General features: G+C 36.9%; 2 protein-coding genes across 3 annotated transcripts in view; one reads left to right on the forward strand and one right to left on the reverse strand.

Moving 5' to 3' along the window:
• LOC123873770 (protein gustavus) overlaps positions 1 to 11,916 on the reverse strand; it is a 95,313-nt gene extending 83,397 nt beyond the window's left edge. Inside the window, exon 1 of the mRNA XM_045918797.1 lies at positions 11,642 to 11,916. The gene's annotated coding sequence lies outside the window, so the exon portion shown is untranslated. The remainder of the gene's footprint in view (positions 1 to 11,641) is intronic.
• Positions 11,917 to 20,335: 8,419 nt separating this feature from the next.
• Positions 20,336 to 21,803, forward strand: part of LOC123873763 (histone-lysine N-methyltransferase MECOM-like) — a 144,335-nt gene continuing 142,867 nt past the window's right edge. For both annotated transcript variants that reach the window (XM_045918782.1, XM_045918783.1), the window contains exon 1: positions 20,336 to 20,689. In XM_045918782.1, coding sequence (XP_045774738.1) covers positions 20,650 to 20,689 — 40 coding nt within the window. In that variant the 5' untranslated portion in view covers positions 20,336 to 20,649. The remainder of the gene's footprint in view (positions 20,690 to 21,803) is intronic.

The following is a 21,803-nucleotide window of genomic DNA, read 5'->3' on the forward strand; positions in this document are numbered from 1 at the left end:
GAGTTCCAGCACGACACAACTTTTTAAACCGAGGCTTGGTATCTTTTGCAATGTATTCCTTTTACGTTATCCGAAAAACATCGAAATGTTTTTGTCATCGGTTGACAATATCGCTACGTTACGACCCACACGGAGAACATAAATACAGAATTGTGTCTATACTTAGTAAGCAAATGTACGCGCTCGGCAAGGTTGCGGTGTGTTGTAAGAGAACACAATGGTACATGTAAAACGAAAGAATCGCGGCGGACCGAGTAAATGGGACGTGGATTTACATAAAACATCTTTATATAAAACTCGCTCATCCTTGTTGACAGCCTTCACTTTTGAGAAGACTGGAGATTGTTCTAATTCGAACGCAAGGTCAATCGGTATTTTTTTTCGATTCCCGCAGTCGTAATATTGTTAAAAGACTAATCAGTAATCACATACCTACTCCTACGTATATTATTAATGCGAAAGTGTGTTTGTTTGTTGGTTTAATTCGGTTCTTCAATCACAGCACAATTTTTGCATGGAGAGTTAAAAACCTGGAGGGTCATGAAGGCTACTTTTTATCCTGGTATATACGGTATTTTTAAAAACTCATGCGGACGAATCAATATTATTATATTAGTATTTATCAATATTTGCAATGCATTTAGCGTTAATTACTATTGATCGTTCAAATTTATTTTTAAAGAGTTAATCATTCACGATAATAAGATAATTTGCAACTGTCCGAAATAAATGAATAAACGAATGCATTCAATTTAAAATTATTTCAACTACAAATCGGTTACAGACATGTCCGTTTGCTGCTATTTAGAATTTGTGTCTATAAATTAAACTACTTTCAAATGACATCGATAATGTCAGAAGTTGCTCTTTGAATTTGTCGATGTTTAACACTTAAATTATTTACATAATAGTACTCATTTATTCCTTTATTTCTGTTATATCTACCTAATCAATACGTTTATTGGTGTAAATTCTTTATTGCACATAAAGTTAGAACATACATATAGATGAAGTCCTTTGAATAATATTATTTTAATTTGTCCTAGCAAAATCGCAAAAAAAAGATATATTTTGAAAAAATCAGAAGGAATCTCCGACTCAGTGAAATTGTACTGTACGTTATGTATTGCATATTGTATGCCCTAAGTCATCGTTTGCTAGGACGTATTGTGTTCACTTATGGAACGCATTACGCATCTGAGTGCTTTTACAGTTCTTTAGTTCTCTCCAAAGTTCTACGTACCTATAAAAAATTGAATTTATGCTACTCAGTACATTATCTATCAACCTCAAGAAAATGCTTTCATCCTTTTGTGCAAAGGAAACAATTTAAGTGGGAACTATACATAAAAAAATATAAAAATTAGTACGGAACATCATAAAACAGTATAGATATAAGTAATTTTGAAAAATCTACATAGGTCGCTACTTTATAGCTATCACAAGATGGATGGATTCAGTAATGGCGTTTTCAAGATCTCGACTTGCATGTAAAATGCGTGCCAACGTGTTGCCTGCATTTACGCGCATGCAATAGGTGCATGTTGATAGAATGTATAGATTTGTAGGTTGGACTTCGTCTGTGATGGCGTTTGCTGGCGCGCGTGCTGTGCTTGTTTGGAGTGTTTTTTTTGTTAAGAGTGGCTGGTTTTTGTGTTAGTTGGTGTTTTTTGGTGGTGGAACTGACTGGAAAGCGCTCTAAAGGGGCGCCGCGCGTATGTCGGCGGGCGCCGGCGCAGACGGAGTCCATACTTGTATAAATTCAATAACTTGAAAATATCACAAACTTGACATTGGCTAATCAGAGTAAAGCCAAAAGCTTAAAGAAAAAAAAAAAAAAGATTTGTAGGATCTCAGAATAGCGCGTTTTATGTAACTACTTTAACTAGGTATTTATAACACATCGAGTCTTCGGGAAGCCTGCCCCGCTTAAGATTTTTTTTTCAAGGGTTTATTTTTAAAAGAGCGTTAACTTTCAGTAAGACCATAACTGCATAGTATAACGATACACTACAAGCCTTGACGGTAGCTGTAGGAAGTTTAATAGAATCTCGTGTACGTGTGTACGATTGTTAATACAAGGAACTCGCACATTCGTATGATTCGCCTAGGAACTGAAGCACGGACACAGCAGAGCTCGACGACGCGACGACTGCAGTGCCTTCATACAATTACTTCTAGAACCCGCGTTGAACACGGTTCCGTTGCGCGCTGTGTGTGTCCAAGTCCTTAAACGTGGACCGCGATCCATTGTTTACCTACCCGTTCCTAGCTTCACGCTTAGCTGGAGGAGAAGGGGAATATTAATCGTGTATAAATGCCTGATAATTATTATACTTTTTTAAATACTAGTAGTTTCAGGAAGTAGGAAGTATTATGTTTGAGTACGCAAAAATCTAGGTGCTAAACATAATATTATACACATTATTAAGTAAATAATGTTCTATGTAAATGTAAAATATTTTTAATGTAAAGTTACACCTGCGTCAACGGTTTTCCGTTTTCGCAATAAATCGCAAATAATATCATGGTCAACCCAACGCCAACTCACTACAGAGCACGGCTCTCCTTTCAGAGTGAGTAGAGTTTTGGCCATAGTCTACCATGCTGACCAAGTGCGATTGGCAGACTTCACACACCTTTGAGAACGTTATGGAGAACTCTCGGGCATGCAGGTTTCCTCGCGATGTTTACCTTCACCGCCAAAGCAAGTGATATTTAATTACATAAACGCACGTTACTCCGAAAAGTCAGATCGGGGATCGAACCCCCGACCTCCGATTAGGAGGTGGACGTCCTAACCAAACCTCAATCCAATCGATTTAGACGAATTCGTGTGATTTATAGGTAGGTACCTACCTACTACCTCTAGCAATCGTATCAGAGTTACATTTTATTCTCAAAAAAAAAAATGTACTTATAGATAAAACCATGTAGGTACGAACAGAAGGACAATTAACTATCCGGAAATAAAGGTTATTATTTTTCTTAGCCCATTCGTTACAAACTTATTAAGCGAAACCACGATCTATCATCGTCAAATCAGCAGCATGATTAGTTCTATTGTCTATTAGATTTGTGTTGAAAGCTCATGAGGGTTACCTATACAAAGACACTACAACACACGATTAATTAATAATAAGAAAAAAAAACCGTTTATTTAATTGAATCAAACATTATACAGGGTGCAAAATAATCGAACGCGAGTCGTATGACTGTGCATTGTACAAAAACCGGCCAAACGCGAGTCGGGCCTCGCTCTTTTAGGGCCCCGTACATAATAATTATTGTGAACATCATATTTTGAATGTATGAAATATTTCTTTCCGAGCTAGAACATCGCAATGAACTGTGTAAGAAAATACCAAAAAATGTTCGTTTGTTTAGGTTACAGCTTAAATCTAATAATAATAATTGGAGCGTGCAAAGGCGGTCTTATCGCTACAGCTAACAAAGTTGTAGAAAACCCGAGACAGGGTATCGATCTGCAGCTTTATACGTCTAAAAACGGACCGTCTCACAAACTGCAAACACCAAGATCCTAAGGAATGATTTGCAACACGATTATGATACTTCTGTAGATTACATGAACATGGCTACCGAAATTCATTTTCCATTACTTAGTACATTTTTTTTTTTTTTTTAATATTACCCATGTTAAATGACTAATATTCCCCTTTCCTCTCCAACTAAGCGTCAGGCTTGTGCTAGGAGTAGGGGTACAACAATAGTGCAACGGGCGGGGTTTGAACCGTCGACCTTTCGGTTTTCAGTCCACTCCTTTACCGATTGAGCTATTGAGGCTCTAAACTATTTACCTCTACGCTACTGCAACCAAACCAATAGTTGAAATCGGAGCCGTTTGCAAGACGTTAGTCAGAATTTTTACACAGCGGAATCCCATTATTATTATTATTGCATTGTTGGTGTTCACATAAACGTTTGTTATCCGGAAACCAAGAGATACACCCATTGTTTATTTTTCTCAGCTCATTCGACACCGTAATCTAATATGAGCAGTGGTATAAATGTTCCTAGATGCGGCACTTCATACATGTATTATAGTGACAACATGTTTCAACGAGCTAGTGTGTCCACACTCCTGTCATGTATATTATGAACATAGATAAGTTAGAACAGAATTGTACTAAAGCTAAAGATTTAATATTATACTTTTTATTTAACTTCCCAATTATTTCACAAGAATCGCCACTGCCAAACGTCACCAGAGTTCCCAGACCGACCAAAGCATATACTCTTGGAAAACGTCAGAAGCCGCGCACAGACTATGAACCATTCCCATCTAATACTACTATAACTCTCAAATATGATATCGTGAATAATAATTTAGAGTTATCGCTCAAGTTTTTTTTTTACAAACGAACTGTGTCTACAGCGGTTTGCGATTGACAGGAGTGCAGATACCGACGTTCGTTGAAACATTTTACTATGAAGGGCCGCTTCCAGTGGAGCCTTATATCGCTGAATACGCGAAACAGCAATTTATCATCGTCAAAACGGCAGCATGATAGTTGCCAACGTCTATAGGATCGTGTTGCGGAATCTTATTATTATTAAGCAGGCCCACACCGCCGATTGTTTACCAGTCATTGTAACAATTTACAATTGATCATTAATTGTACGCCCTGTCGGCAGGGAGATTAATAAATTATTATTACGACCATGTAAAGTGATTTGCTATTACTGAACACCATAAATGTTTAAGACTTGAGAGCCGAGTCTTTGTTAGCTGAAAGTTGTCTAGCAATTACTACCTACTTGAGATTTTAATGACATTTAATGCTGACAATATTGTCATATTGGAATGTCTTACTTTGTCTGTTGAATTGTGTAGAATTAAATCGCCTTTCACAGAAACTTTAGCTAGTCATATCTAAGCTTGATCTAGTTTTTGATCCTGTGCATTTATTATTAACTAAAATATAGTTGTTCCAATTGTTTTTACTATAAAGTTTCAATTTTTGATACATAAATAATACAAAATAAAATAAATTAAATAGAGCGTCAATGGAAAAGATAAATATTTGAACAACTTCTAAGATTATTAAGAGGCTAGATTAGAAGCAAGGCATGAAAGAAAAAGAATAGATTAAGAAGAAAGTTGATTATATTATTATGACTATAGGGAGGTCAAAGAGAATGCCAGAGAAAAACAAGAATAAAAAGCTAAGCCCTAAATTATAGAAATAGAAGGGAAGCAAAGAAATTAACGATAATAATGTGAATGGTTCATTAACAATTTTAGATAATAAAAATAGAAATGCAAAATAAGTAGCCTTAATGAGTACAGTAATTTCCATTATTTAATATTGGTATTGTAGCAATTTATTAAATTAACACAGGCGTTGGGATATCTCTTTATAATTTAAATTTAAAAACCTGGCGAATGTTATCGTAAATAAGATTTTGCATGAAAAAGGTTTAAACTTTTATTATCGGAATTGGTTAAGCTGGTTAAATATCGCAAAGGTAGCCGCAATACATGCACCGCATTTTACGTTAAAATAAATTATTATGTTATTTTATTTCATACAGCGATTTTACATAACTATTTCTCTATTTACTTACCTGACTAATACAAATTACTAGCTGATCGACCCTGCCTTCAATCGGGTAGAATTTCTGAAATTTTCTGAGACTCTATGGTATAGAGAATAATCTAAAAGCTAGACTAGAGGTTTCTGTTGCACGTTTATATTGTTAGTCAGTCGGTTTTGGACTACGAATTTAGCCACTTCTAGATTGGCTTGACAACTCGTTAGGCAGATGCCGAAGTTTTGGCTTTGGACTGAGCACTGGACATTCCGAGGATTTCCTAGGACTTAGTTTATCACACTAATATTATAAAGGAGAAAGTTTGTGTGTGTGTGTGTGTGGGGCTGAAATTTAGAATGGAGATAGATTATACCCTGGATTAGCACATAGGCTACTTTTTATCCCGGAAAATCAAAGAGTTCCCACGGGAATTTTAAAAAACCTACATCCACGCGAACAAAGTCGCGGGTATCAGCTAGTAGGTACATAAAATAGACGGAAAATGTTCTTTCTCAAAATATAATGCATTATATGTATTTCAATTTGTTTTCGTGTACTCTATTTTTCTGGTAAGTATATTAGATATCTTTAGTATGCAGAAAAATATAGGTAAATAATAGCTCTTTTAGGGGTTATAATAATAATCGCAAAAAATTAGTACGCGGGCTATTTTTTTTACTATATTTTATAGCTCTAAATATATTATGTAAAAACATTTACGTACTCAGTAAATTATTCATGGTTATACGTTTCCTGCTCTTTAAATTATCACAAAAAATATACCTACTTAGGTAAAACTAGATACGAATGAATCTTGTTGTTCCAACCGTTTTTGGTCAAGATAGAATCGTTTAAAACAAATTAAAGTTAATGAGTAACTGGTTTGGGTCTAATAAATGGACGATGTGATTTGGATACATTTCGTAAACTGCGGTGATCTGCTTATTTATTATTTAAGCCTCGGTTTAAGGCTTCAGTACCTCAAAAGGAATAAAGGAACCAATATAGGATCACCCGTCTGTGTCTGTCAAAAGTCAAGACCCTTTTTCTACAGACAGAAGTTGAAATTAATACCAAAATAATTACTCCTATCCTTCCAAGGCACGGAACCCTCGGTGCGCGAACCCAACTTGCACTTGCCAGGTTTTCTTCATCAAAGTCTATATGTATTTTAATACTGAATTAGCTAATATTGGCATCCGCGTGGATTTAGGTAGGTACTAATGTCCTCTTCCAAGATGCAAGCTATCTTTGTGCCCAATTATTTCGACAGAAATTACTCTTGTATTATGTAAGGAACATGAATACACTGTAATCCTATTATTGATTCTTACAAATATATTTTTAAGCTATTTTCGGTAAAACAAATTTTAAAGTTTGCAACGCTGCCTCAATCAACATTTTAGTTTCAAGGCAGTCACCATAGTTAATACGTTATTAAGTCGCGTTTCGATGAATAAAACACATTCTATAAGACATGACAATCTCCAAACTATTTCGGTTGAATGTCCTAGACGCACTCAAGGCCCAGAGAGCCGAGAGCCGAGTTTCCAGCTGAGTGTGGTGACCGTCGGCGGTTCAAGGGCATCGGGTGAATGCCACCACTCATATTTTTTGCAACCGTCACTTGCTTACGTGATGACTGGTGGTATCGAAGCCGGATGAACACCTACAGCCGCCTAATATCTAAGCATGTAATAACTTTAGTCGTTTCGTAACTATCCTAGTATCTAGCTATCCATTGAGACATTAAACCTATCGAGGAGAAAGGTTGATCTGCAGCCGTAGTTTGATAATGGTCGCAGTTGCGTCCGATTGGCTGAAACTATTGGTTAAAATACACAGCTGCAGGAAGAATGCTATAAAATTCGCCAACAATTGTGATTGATTCAATGCAATTTAAACGGGTAGCACATCTCCGCCCAAACGTAGTTAGAAAGTATTCTAATGAAGTAATATTAATTTTTAACATATTTTAATTTTTGACATTGTACTATTTGACTAATTAATTATTATATTAATTACTATATTTGCATGCTAGAAATGGTTGAATACATTGGACTCATTGTATGCTCTTTGTACAACTTTTTTTACCTGTATTCAGCAAATAAAGAATATGATTATGATTATGATTAAATATAAATCGACTCTTTTACTAATTAGTTAATAATGACTATGGTACCGTGATGATTAATGTCCTGATATTATTAACAGACAGAGTAAAAGTAAGTCCTTGTCAAATTCACAACAGGCACGCGCTTTACAGTAATCACACCTCATGGGAAGTGATAATGTGACTTAAGATACCACAGTATCACATTGCTAAACGCAATTGTAGTAGGTATTTTTCTGCAGCTGCGCATTCTAGCCAAGAGAAATAGAGAGAGAGCGCCAATCAGAGAGTATTGCAATCCTCATACTACCCTTATATGCTGTCATAATACCGCGGTAGTAGGCCTGCTGAACATTTCTGTCTCTAGTAATAATATGACAACTCTGTGTCCGTCCTAAGTTGTACGTGTGCCCATTTATCGATATCGCGTGACACAAGAACTAATAACTAATAAGATTAACCAAATTAACATCAGTGCAGCGCTGTGTTAAGACCCTAAACACGAACATGACATTTGTACGGTCTTTAAATAAGTAAATATTGCTTTGGATGTCGAAACAGGCACACATTCCAATCATAAATGCTTGTGTCAAATGATGTGCCATAAATACTTCCGCATAGTTGCCATACAGATTCACACTCAACGAGCTTAGGGCTTAGGCTGCCTTACTTATTAGTTCTACTGATGGGATTTGATGTCTAACTTCCAAACCACCTTTAAAATCAAATAGTGCCTGTTTCGACTTAGGTTCATAGTACGACGGACGAATAACCAAAACTAAGTAGGTACCTATTACAATACGAACGAAGACAAAGCAAACCAAGATCAAGATAAACGCATTGAAGAAGAAACCAGATTTAAAATGTTAAATCTTCTAAAGCAATCACTACTCAAGCACAATGTAAGAAAAGTCCTCCGAGTCCTGTAGGTACAACGAAAAAGTTTTACGACGTTACTTTCGCGCTGTAAACGTTTTCAACTAGGATCGTGAAAGAAAATAAAAGAATTCCGTGAAAAGAGATAACAAGTTACACCTGCGGGAGGCGAAATAACTAGCTATATAACTAGGTAAGAGCGTAAAGCCTTTGTTCTTTCGTCCGTGGCTCGACGAAAATTATCTTTTTACTTTTTATTTTTTGCCGCGTAGCTCCCGGTGCGGACCTGAGCAGGTAGACTGAATACAATAACGTTGCGTACACAGTACAGGGTCTTGGAATGAATTTTTACATTCAAGGGTTCGAAATTCTGAAGGTGAAACGTGTAACTGTTTGCAATACAATTTAACCCTTACTGAGACGTCTAAGATAAGAGACAGCAATAAGAAAAACCGGGCAAGTGAGAGTATGACCTCGCACACGAAGGGATCCATACAATCCTACAAGATATATTTATTTTTAAATTACTGTCAGCCATTTTGAAATTTTTGTTATAGTACGTTGTTAAAGCGGCAATAGGGAATACACACTGAAAATTTCAACTCATTACCTATTATGGTTCATGAGATACAGCCTGCTTAGAGACAGACAGATGGACAGCGGAGGCTTCGAGATATGGTCCCATTGGCACTCTTCGGGTACAGAACCCTAAAAAGTGAGAGCATTTAAGCAAAAAATATGGAGGATAACTAGAATTGCTGATGTAATTTATCCAAATTATCTACTGATCTACTGCAAAGAAAACATGGACATGTTATACTGTTCATTCGTCATTTGTATGGATTGCAGTTTTTGCATTATTTTCAATAATAATTACTTAGCTAAACTTTGATCTAATGAGAGCCTTTAATTTCTAGTTAACACCTTGCCTAGAATAAAGTGGAACTATGAAACAAAATTAACTCACCTGCTGAACTATCATTGCACCACATGGACACAGCTAAGCAGTCATTTGAGTTGTAAGAGGATATTATAGAGAATGAATATTAGGGGAGTACCAATTCAAAAGCACAACTGAGCATAAGATTAGTGATATTGGGACATTATTTTTTATAATGAGAAGTATGTAGAATCCTTGATCTCACAAGTCTATCTAACACCTTACCTAGAACAAAGTGGAACTGTGAAAAATGAGCTCACCTGCTGAACTATCATTTTGAAGATATGGAAATAGATAGCAAAGCAGTCATTTGAGTTGTAGGAGGATATAGAGAATGAAATTATTTTCATCCCTTATGGGATATTCTAGTCCAATAGTAGAACTGAGTATAAGGTTAATAGTGACATATTGCAACTTTTTTAGTAATGAGAAGTATGTAGATGCTCTATTTGGAATATCTATGTAGTCCTATATCTGCATCAAAATGTGAGATCCTGAGCAAATTTCTGATTTAAATTCATGTCTTTCTCCATTTTAATGTAGTTGGCTATAGAACTATTGCAACTGACTCATTTTTATTAATTTTATTCAAGTCTTTAAAGAGGTATGGATCAACAGACCAATACACTAGAATCTAAGTACAAAAACTAAGCCAATTAAAAGAAAAAGATCTAACATTTCAATAATTTTCCAATTTATTTTATATATACTCCATCTTAAGACATCCTTTGGTATCTATTACAATCTTGGTTAAATTCTCGGCAAATATTTCTTCCAGTGATTTGAATACAAGTGACAATAACAAGTTTAAAAAAAAATTGCTTAGGCGTGACTAGAAGCAATTAAATCCACATGACATCAGAATACAATTGAATGTAGTGATGCTTATCACTGAGCTATACAAATGATCTCTTTGTGGAGCAATCTGCAGAGGTCATCAAAGTGTTAACAGAGACATCTTAAGACCAAGGCTAGTGCCTGTGTACAACTATTTCCTTACTTAACAATGTCTAAAGTTGTATTTTTTGGTTGGGCACTGTTCTAAGTTTGTTTTAAGCTTTCTATAAAACTTTAAAATTTGACATAATGAAAAATCCTATTACAAAGGATTATTTGAATGATAAGAAAGCTTGGGAACAAGTTGACAACTTTGATGGTTCAAATATGTTTAGAGTGATATTGTGAATAGCCAGTGGCATATGTTGTGGTGTTCTTCTCAGACCAGGGCACATTTGGAACCTTCGTAGCTTCACCATTACATCAATTAAATTTCAAATTTAACAATTGACAATCAAAGAGTATACAATGGTACTTATTTAAAATAAATAGACTTTTTACCTTGAATGTCTTTTATATAATGTAGATTTTATAAATTGCAGACACATTACATATGAGTTGGTGAAAAGGACATGAAACAATATCATTACTAATAGACTTGTCAAATCTTGCCTTGTTGTCTATGTAAAAGACACCACTGTATTTTACATAGACTTGAATTACTAAGTCAATAGTCAATATCAATCAAAGATGTGGGTATTCAATAAATGCAAAATAGTACCTAGTTATTATGCTAAATAAAAACACGATTATTAGCAGCACCAGAAAATGTTAACCAGTTTTATCTGGTAACCATGAAAATAATTTGTATATTTTTTCAATATTACTTAGTAATAATCACAACATCTGTATATTGATGAGCCATTTGCATAATCAATGTTTTAAATTGTATGCATCTGTTATTGGCTTGAATGGCATTCCTAATGTTTATTGTGATTTATAGTGTTGGTATTTCATATGTATCAATAAATAGAACAATGTTTTTGAGCAAGCATTATTATAATATAGGTTATCTTTTTTAAATATAGGTAGATAAGTCGTTTTCAAATGTAGTGGTTATACTAGAAACCTGCTTTCCGTTCATTTATAAAATGTGACCGCCTGGTTGTTTACTTTTCGATGATGAACTCTGATAATTTTTTAGTTTGCTAAAATTGCATAGTAAAAAGGTTTGAACAAACGTTTGAAAAATGTAAAGATCGGGCTGATGATCCAAAGAAACAGTAAACAGATGTTGCGTTTGCACGCTTTGTTGGAATCGATTTCCAATTTTTCTTTCCAACCGAAGCGTCTGTAGAAACAATGAAAAGTTTTTTTACCTTCGTTTTCGTGACTCCACGATGCCGCTTTAGTTTCCCAACGCTGAGTACTCACAGCACTTATCATCACAGTACAATAAACAGTTTAATTACTATATCTACCATCAAACAATAGTTTATTTAATATAATTTACAATTAATTATAAATGATAATCAACTTAAAATACACAAGCTGGATTTTACAAGCGAGGATTTGGGCATGAGCCATGACATAAAACAAACCAATAGAAAAAGAGAAGGATTTGTACGCGACGCGCATGCGTCCAATTAGCGCAGTGTCGGTAAAACAGTATCCTTCTCTAGTCTATGGCGTACACCAGTGTTTCCACATGGTTTCCACCAAGTTTCCACGCGGTTTCGACTTATTAAATTACCCAATCAACCAGTGAAATACCCTGGTTTAGGGCGCATAACAATTACCTAATTTACATTAATTATTATTTTACATCATATCACGTTTTTAGTATCATTTCACAATCTTAAATCATAGGTAAGTCTTGTGACCAAGAAGGTGTTTGGTTATTGGTTTTTCCATTTTCAAATTATAATTACTTATGGCACTTATGGTGTCATTTACAATTATAATAAAACCTTCGATCATAGATTAATAAAACATACCCAGCTACTTATAAAACACGTTATTATTTCGCAATGCAAAATGCAAATTTTTGATTTTGCCCTTTTACCCTATTTCTTTGATAAATCTAAAAAATAGATAACCATTGGGTGGGTACAGAGAATGGGATTACCACCTGAAGTTCAATTTATATTCTCTTTCAACATAAAAAACACCTTATGCCGCCCTAAAATAGGGCGAAATCCTTAAAGTGGAAACACATGGTTTACATATTGTTGCCATAACTGAAGCAATCGATTTTTATACAAGATTCCGTTGTAGGCATAAATTACATTTAATTTACTAAAAAAAAATTGATGACTGTTCTTTATTTATTTTCAAGACTACTTTTAAGTAATATTATGAAAATAATTAGACAAGAAAATAAAAAATAATTGACAAAATTAGACTGCCACCTATGAGTGGTATTAAGTATTACGACACGACGTGATTTAGCAGTTCTAAATAATCTCCCTAGGTGGCTCTATACAACATTGTGTTTCCATTGTATATTACTAGATGGCGCTGTTATGAAAAACATTGCTTAAAATTTCAGTGTTCCTGCCCTTGGTAAAATTACTTACCGTAGGATCTCACAGCCGCCGCATTATTTTTACGATCTACGAAGGCTTGCTAGGATCTGGGTGAGACTAGTATTCGTCTAAATATGCCTTCAAAAAGAGCAGGTAGCTATTATACAGGCGTGTTTGCTTTATGAAATACTAGCTGTTGCCCGGGACATCGTTACCGTGGATATAGGTTTTTTTTAAATTCCGTGGGAACTCTCTCCGTGGGAAATTTTATATTCACGCGGACGACGTCACCGGTACCATCTAGTAGGTTTTAACAGATTTTCTCGGATTGCCCCAATCCCGTTTAGTTACGCTATGAAGCCCAAGGGCGAGCGTCGGCCATGTTTTCTTGAGTGGCCATATTCGGTTCACTCTCTTGACTTTGTTAGTTTATTACGTTATATTATTACGTTAAATACAGGTAAAGCTGTGCAAATTAACAGACTTCCAAAAAGGATGTGGTTGTCAATTCAGCTCGTTTTTTCATTAGTAAGAGTCTGGCTACCAATTATAATCCGGGTATCTTTAAAACATGAGTGAATATACTTATGCATCTTCTAGATAAACGCGTCTCCACTTTTCACTTTCCACGCGGCCACATCATCACACACATCAGGTGTGACTGTGGTCAAGCGCTTGCCTATAATGCATAAAAAAAGTTACATGCTTACCTATCTATTGCTACTAGCGGTATCTAAAAGAGCTAAATATTCATTGTCCCATTGGAAAACAAACGCCTTTAACATTTATCGAATTGACGCTACGCGGTAACGTTTTCAAATTGGCCTCATTTCTGTTACATCAAAGGAAGTGGAAAGGCAAGAGTCTGAAGTAGCCTTATTAGGTCTAGCCTCATTCCTTTGTTCAGTCAGCGGCATCTGACGTGCCGTTTATATAATAATTGAATCGATATTATTTTGGCTGAAGCGTTAATTTTTATTTTTCTGCTGTTTATTTTAGTCAATTAACTAACTAGCTCTAGCTTGTGGGGTTTGCCCGCCTAAAATTAAAGTCAAGATCAAAGTCGGCGCAGTACCTAATTAATCTATTGACCTCTAAAAGTTTTAGCTCCATGCATCGGTTTAATAGCTCCATGCATTGGGCCATTTTTTCATAATAATAAGAGAAATTAAAGTCTAAGAAAACTGCTTAGGTGGTTGGCACACTGAACGCGCGTTTATGCGTGTCATCTATTCTGTTTTTGGTACAAGAAACTGGGTCAAGGTCAATAGATTTATTTCAATTCCTTGTATCACAATTTCTACAAGCGTTCTTTTGGGTTTACTGCCGTGCGTTGTGTGTGACCAAAACTGAGTGAGATTGTGAGATAATTGTCTACTAATTATTACTTATAAACTACTAGCTGATGCCCGCGACTTTGTCCGTGTGGTTTTAGTTTTTTAAATATCCCGTGCGAACTCTTTGATTTTGCAGGATAAAGTAAGCTTTTGTAACTCTCCTACCCGGCTAGCATGGGCAGTAGATAAAAATTATATCCCCGATTATATCCACTGATTTCTATGACATCAGTGGATATAATCGGGGGATATAATTTTTATCTACTGCCCATGCTAGCCGGGCTGGTGTTTAATTGTATCCCATGCACAGACATGGATTTATTATATCGCTGTATATTGATGGAGAAACCAACAAACAAACATACTTTCCCATTTACAATATGGGAAAGTATGTTTGCTTTATTGTGCTTGATTACGAAATTAATAATAACTTAAGTAGGTATTTTATTAAAGAAAATTAGTAAATTATATTTTCTTTGACCTAAAAAGAAATGATGTTATTTACATTTTTCCACCTTTTGTAGGGTACTTTTGAAATTGCCTTCATTTCGATTATGCCAAAGGAATGGGGGCGAGTATTTCGAGTGGGCTTATTAGGTCCAGCCTCTTTCTTACCTTTGTTCAAAAAGCGGGCCGCGACGTGTCTTTCAGATAAAAATTGGGTCGGCATGGCGACGTTTCTTTAAAACATCAAAGTTACCTACTTTCTTTGTGACAAATAAATAAGTATCTATAGGTACCTACCTACATTGTATTGTAGAGCTGAATAGGTAATTCTCATTTTTACAGATGATTTTCGAAAAAAAGGTGATTTGGAATCTTATACAATAAAAAAACGCAGTCAAAGGGGACTTTTTGTATTCTCAAATTAATTGTAGGATAACATACGAGTAACTATCATAATTTGTGAATTAAAACCATTAATTAACCTACATCTATCGGTACTCCGAGCACTAAGATTTATTAACATTAGCATGTCGGTGATACGAACTTGAAGTTTTTATTGTTAGTTCCAAAAAAGTACCTTTCTTATAATAAAATAGTGAGCAAACGAGCAGGCAGGTCACCTGATGTTAAGTGATTACCGCCGCCCACGAACATTTGCAGCACCAGAGGTACCGCCGATGTGTTGTCAGTCTTTCAGGAATTTGTTGATCCACCCCTTGAAGAACCCCATTTACCTACAAACTACACGCGGACGAAGTCGTGGACATCATTTTGTTGCTAATATATTGGCACCCTTTCGGGAACCCTAAAAAGCACAGCTATTAGGCAGGTATAGGAAGTTAGGCTGTATCTAACTTCCTTTCATATTCTTACTTAGTAAATAGTCATTTATGTAGGTACAGGTTTAAAACGCTTTTGTTATGTAATGTGTTTACTTCTAAAAGTTAATAGCGTGCTCCAGTATGAGGCGTCGTCACACGAGAGTGTAAAGAAAATTAATTAGATCTGACGTCGTTTCTGTACTTCGGATGACCTGAATACGGGAGGCTGCATCGGGCAGGGGTGCGGCGAATCGATGTGTTGCCATGGCGACCGCGACGTCTGCCGAGGAGCCTGCGCTCTACTGTCCCTTTCTGTCTCGCCTCGATATCATATCACACGACCCTTGCAAGAAAAGCGACTGAAAATCGTATCGTAACATCATGAAAACCGACTTTAAAAAGTAGGCTTTAAAGTTGATATTAAATTGATAGTGGACACGTTAACGGTCTTTATGGGTCCAGATCTGAAATCTTACGATATAATATAAGGAAGAAACTGTTTCTACAGTCGATAAAGACAAAAGAACTAATGCTTTTATTGTAAAAGCAATCGTGTTCCACTGAAAATTAAGTAGGAATTGGTATGAATCGCGTTTGCATGTGTTAATCTCACCTGTGCATGTGGTATGGCGTATGGTCGGTCGTCGGTGGGTGGTTTACAAGATATTTGGGGCTTGTTCCGAGTCTGTTAACATCTGGCCCCTTAAATAGGAAGGGTAAAGTCTGCGCTTCAGGACGTTGTAATTAATTATTTATTTTTGTTTCGGTTTGTTTGCGGTATAATTAGAAAGGGTTCAATGCAGAGTATTTCTGAGATTGAATTTGTTATGCAGTGATAGATGACATACCTAGGTACTTACTTAGCGTGTCCATAGAAATATAATTAATGTTATGATGTGTATAGTTACGACGTAACAACTTTATGCTGCCAATAATAAGCTATGTATTTTCATACCGTGAGAGCCTTGTTCTAAGTGTTACCAAAGTACAGTCTTTACTTGAAGAAGTAATAAAGATGCATTAATGATCTATTAAAATACCTAGATGTATCAAATCCCTTCCTAAATATTTCTTCAAAATAGAGTTTCAACGACTCGACGGTAACCACCATCATCATCAGCCCGTCGCTCACTAGGTAGCACGGGTTTTGTCTCAGATGGAAAAGGTTTGGCCGTAGCAACCACGACGACCAAGTGCGGATTGGCAGACTTCATTATGGTAAACTCTTAGGCATGCAGGTTTCCTCACCATTTTCCTTCAACGTTAAACCAAGTGATATTTAATTACCTATAAGTACTTGAACGCGTGAAGAAGGACAACTTCACGAGGAAACCTGCATAAGTACTTACCTACTTATTTGAGAGTTCTCCGTAATGTTCTCAAAGGTGTGTGAAGTCCTTCAATCCATATCTGGCCAGCGTCGTGGACTAAGTATGGTCTAAGTTCTAACCCTTCTCATTCTGAGAGGAAAACCGTGCTCAGTAGTGAGCCAGCGACGGGATAGTGATGATTTGGGGAGCAATTGTGTAAGTTAATCGTAAGAAAGATAAAAATTAGCTTTCGTTTTGGTACGGAGGGTGGAAGGGGGCACAAAGGGTGGCCGGCCGGAAAGCCGTCTTAGCCTTTACCTAGTTAAAGCTAGGCTTAAAAGTTTTGTGTCTCGTTTATAGTGGTACGGACCTACCTACCAGTAGATCCTATCATTCAGTAAGTATACACACAACTGGATCTATATATCTAATTAGATACCTAGGTATCTGCCTACCTAGAAGTAAGTATTTTTTAGGTATTTTTTGTTGTTAATCGAACTATGAGGTTACAATCTGTAATCTATGTAAGTAGGTATATCGATTTTCAATCGCCTACTGGATTTTTATACCTAAGTATGTAGTTGTAGGTACATTATACTTACTACATCAGATTACCGAATAAAAGATAGTCAATAAGAAGTCTAATCTGAGAGTCTACTCCTTTAGTAGGTTTCTGGTAGGTACTTACTTACTTACCAATGGCCAGCTCAGTCTACAATAATTTCTACCCTCTATTCATCATTAGCATACCTAATCTACCTGTCAATTCGATTCTAGTTCAGAGCATTTTTTACAGCTGAAATAGCACATCAACTGAATAGCATGTTACCAAAGTGTTATTGAATCATTGTCCTGAATGTCTAGATATATAAACCGTTATCTTATTATTACCTTTAATTGTCTTTCGTAGACGACATTTAAAAATAAGTAACACAAATCCGCCCGTGTAACTCCCCGTTTAGTCACGTAAACCGTTCTCCGAAGTAAACCCAAGCAAGGAAGCGCCCCCCCTTTGGGGAGGGAGTCGTAAATATGATTATCAGCGGGGGAGGCGACACGACTAATCATATTCTCCGCAATTTACATAAATATTAGCGTGTTACGTGACACGGACGGTCGTTAGGAGCCTTGGCCATTTTTTAATGACCTGATGTAGATATGAATATGGGGGTGGGAAAGAAGTCGCTTTGTCTTTTGGTATGACTGATGATGTCTATTTTACTGAATGCATATTCATACAACAATCGATTTTCATTTCTAGTTCGTAAGTTTCGGAGGGAGGTTCGGAGGGAGCAGTTCTGAAACTGAAACGGAGTTTTTCAAATGTCATCATGTGCACAAATATTGAATTTCATTCCAAAAAAAACATTTATATCTAACTAGATGATTTTCGTGACTTTCGGTGGGTACGGATAGATACCAATAAATACGTACTTACCAATAAATTCCGTTCTATTCGTTTCCGTTACGTGTTTCTATGTCAACACACTGGTTAATATTGTTAGATACCTGAAAAATTTTACTTTGACGAAAAATCTTTTACAACTTAAAAAAAAAAGAATATCAGCCATGCTAATCAAGATTAATACGGGGAGTATTTCGCCTCCAATTAAGCGTAAAGCTTGTGCCAGGAGTGGGTACGACAATAGAGCAACGGGTGGTGTTTGAACCGCGGTACCTTTCGGAATTCAGTCCGCTCCTCAACCGTTGAGCTATCGAGGCTTCAATCCCAATTGTTATTTCCTAAAGCCACCATGATCAAAACTACATAATCATTATAGTCACTGATCGCTCCTCCCTGTGTTGAGGACAATACGCAGAGAAACTTTCAGTTTTTATAAAATAACGAAGCTCTGGCACGCGCTGGCTGTCTCTCCATAAGAGATGAAACTATTAAAGAGACGAAAGTTGCACGTCACGTGTGCTTTCGTCTCTGTGCTGTTTATTTTGTGAACGAACTTACCCTTCTTACGAGTAACATAATTTTACTAAATTAGATGTAGACTCTACGACGACTTAGCTCAGCGAATTAGCCAGCTGAAGTGGCAGTGGGCAGGCCTCGTCTGCCGCAGAACTGACGGCCGCTGGGGTAGACGTGTTCTGGACTGGAGACCGCGTATCAGCAAGCGCAGTGTGGGATGACCTCCAACCCGCTGACCTGATGATCTTAAGAAGATAGCGGGAAGTGGGTGGATGAGAAAGGCAGAGGATTCTGTGTGGTGGTGGTCTTGCGAAGGCCTAAGTATGTCCAGCAGTGGACGCAAACAGGCTGATTGATTGATTGATTGATTGATATGTATACTACATAGTTCTATTTGCAAATAAATATCTACTCGTAAATACTTGATAAATATTTTGTATACCACTAGTTAGGTACCTATACAGATTTGGATATACTAAGTACTTTTCTACCTAACTTTCACTAACGAATAATTTTCAGGCAAATTTTTAAGCTAGCGAATTTTAAATTAGATTTCTGTTTAGCAAATCATATGAGATTTTATGAAAAGTACACAAACTATCTATCTCTACCTTTAAAAGCCACATTTCGATTAAAATAGTTCAATGTATTTTATGTTTTTCTTATCATCAGGTTGATACTTAAAGTAATGCGTAATAATATAGGTAAGGTATCGTTATCTTGGTTATAGGAGTAGGTATTGCAAGTAGGTAAAGGAAAGAGAGAGGTTGGTAGAGACATCGTTCGTGTCTTGAAGCTCATTGGCCAAGTAATAATTTCAATAAAACGTGTCACGCAAGGTGAAAGAGTAGTTAAAGAGCTGGTGGCCATTTCTTCAATCTTCTTTAAGAGTGACAGGTGATAGGTCCGAATTTCTCAGGATGCGAGTAGTCTAAATTAGGTTAATCTTCTTGAATAGTCATCTACGTAGACTACGGAAGTCATGTGAAAATCAATAATAAAGGTAATGGGTTTAATAAAAACTGCTACATCCAAACTCAAACTTAAGGCTGCATTTATTCAAATTGGATAAGTACCATTGAACACCTTTTGATTGTCTGTAAGATAACAATGTAATGGTGATAATTAATTACCTACTTACGTAAACGTAAAACTAAAGCTACGAGGGTTCCAAACGCGCTCTGGTCTGAGAAGAAGCTGACAACAAACTCAGCCCCCTTCCAAGTTAGCTCACTACTATCTTAGACTGCATCATCAAGTAGTACCCAGGTGGGATAAACAAGTACCTATCTAATTAAAGTTTTCAAAAAACCTCGACTGTGGTTTGCATTGCACCTTTTTCAGCCTGCATATCAAACCGTATAAAATCCGCGATTTTGAATTTTTTAAGCATTTTTACCGTCCTGTGACACTCGTGCCATCAAGACGAATATAATGACGTACCTATCATATATCAAAATCGGTTGAGCCGTTGAGTAGTTACGAGCGGAGATAGGAACGGATACCTATACATGTACATACGGGTCAAACACATAACCCTCATTTTGAGCTTCGCCGCAGTCGGGTAAAAAGGAATTTAGAAGTTAGGACTTCATGCCACCAGCTCCTTAGTAAGAAATGCTAGTGGCTACAGGAGGTAGTGTAATGAGTCTCACAACTCGTGGACACAGGCGGCGGCCTGAAGTCTCCACTGACAGTTGTAAAGCGGCCGCGGTCGAGACACCGCGGTCACTATCGCATTTCCCGCGTGAAAATCGCTTTCCCCGCGGTCGCAGCTCATACCTAGCACGTGAACGCAGTGTCCCGTCGACCGCTCGCGTGATACGCCGCATACACAACCCGCTCATCCCACGGGGCCAAGCGATCCCGGCGCCCGCCCGGACGACACTGCGCTTGATCTAACTCGCGCGCGCATGGACGTTCCAATTTCAAAATTCAAACTTTTTTTTCAATTATTCAGCGGGTAACGGGTCATCGATTTGTAATTACGGCGGGTATCTTATTTACCGAAGAGGTGGAGGCGATGAGGTCGAAAGCAGTCGCGAGGCGGCTTCAATCACAAGGTAAGGTTCCTTATCTCTTCACTAACATAGACTAACGGCCGAACGCTAACAATGAGCAACCAACCTCACTTACCTACATTGAGCGCACCATGGATGCACGAAGTAATAATTCAAAGGTCTTTGGAGCGCATTTCATATTATTGGGCGATGGTTTTTTAACATTATCTAGGCATAGTACTGCGAAAACTAGCTGATGCCCGTGAATTCGTCTGTGTGGAATTAGGTTTGTAAAAATCCCGTGGGAACTCTTTCATTTTACGGGATAAATAATAACCTATGACACGCTCCAGGTCTTCAACTAAGTAACATGTAAAAAACACGTCTGTCCGTTGCTCCGTTGCGGCGTGATTGAAGGACAAACCAACATACACAATTTTCGCATTTATGTAGTAAGTAAGTACCTAATGGTTTACTAATATTAGCTAGGCTATTGAGAAAATGCCCACCTAAGTATACGTTTATGAAAATGACAAAAACAACGCTTTAACTAGCTGGTGTCCACGACTTCGTCCGCGTGAAATTTAGGTAGGTAGGTCTCTGGGATAAAAATTTGATATTTTGTATCCATCTCCAAAATTCAAACTTTCTTCGAGAGCGGTGCAACGGTTCTGCCGATTGACGGCCAGACATCTATACCTACCTAAAAATAAAATCACACTGTAAGAATACCTACTTACATAATATTATTATGACTAAAGTATGGACAAGAAGTATTTTGTAACAGGGTTCAAAGGGGCCAAAAGTCAATTAAACAAACTTTCAGCGTTTTCAGTAGAACTTTCGTAGCGCGCCTACGTGCCGTAGACTGTTGAGATGCGCAGTAGGTATAAAGATAAAGACAGTGCGATGCGCTCTACGCGCTCTACCATTGGTCCGCGCGTTCCCCGCCTGACAAGATAGCGAGGGACATCCTCCGTTAACCGCCACGCTATTACGTGCCGTAAACGAAACGTACAAAGTACATTTCACGTTGATACGTTTTTCGGAGGGACGATCCCTCCGTTGTCACTTGTCATTGGATGAGTACGGAGGAATTTCATTATTTATTTACATTATGTGTTTGTTTGAAACATGTTGAGCTTCTGTTTTTGTATATAGGTATAATGATTTACAT

The sequence above is a fragment of the Maniola jurtina genome, chromosome 17 (genome assembly GCF_905333055.1).
Source record: "Maniola jurtina chromosome 17, ilManJurt1.1, whole genome shotgun sequence".
Taxonomy (NCBI): domain Eukaryota; kingdom Metazoa; phylum Arthropoda; class Insecta; order Lepidoptera; family Nymphalidae; genus Maniola; species Maniola jurtina.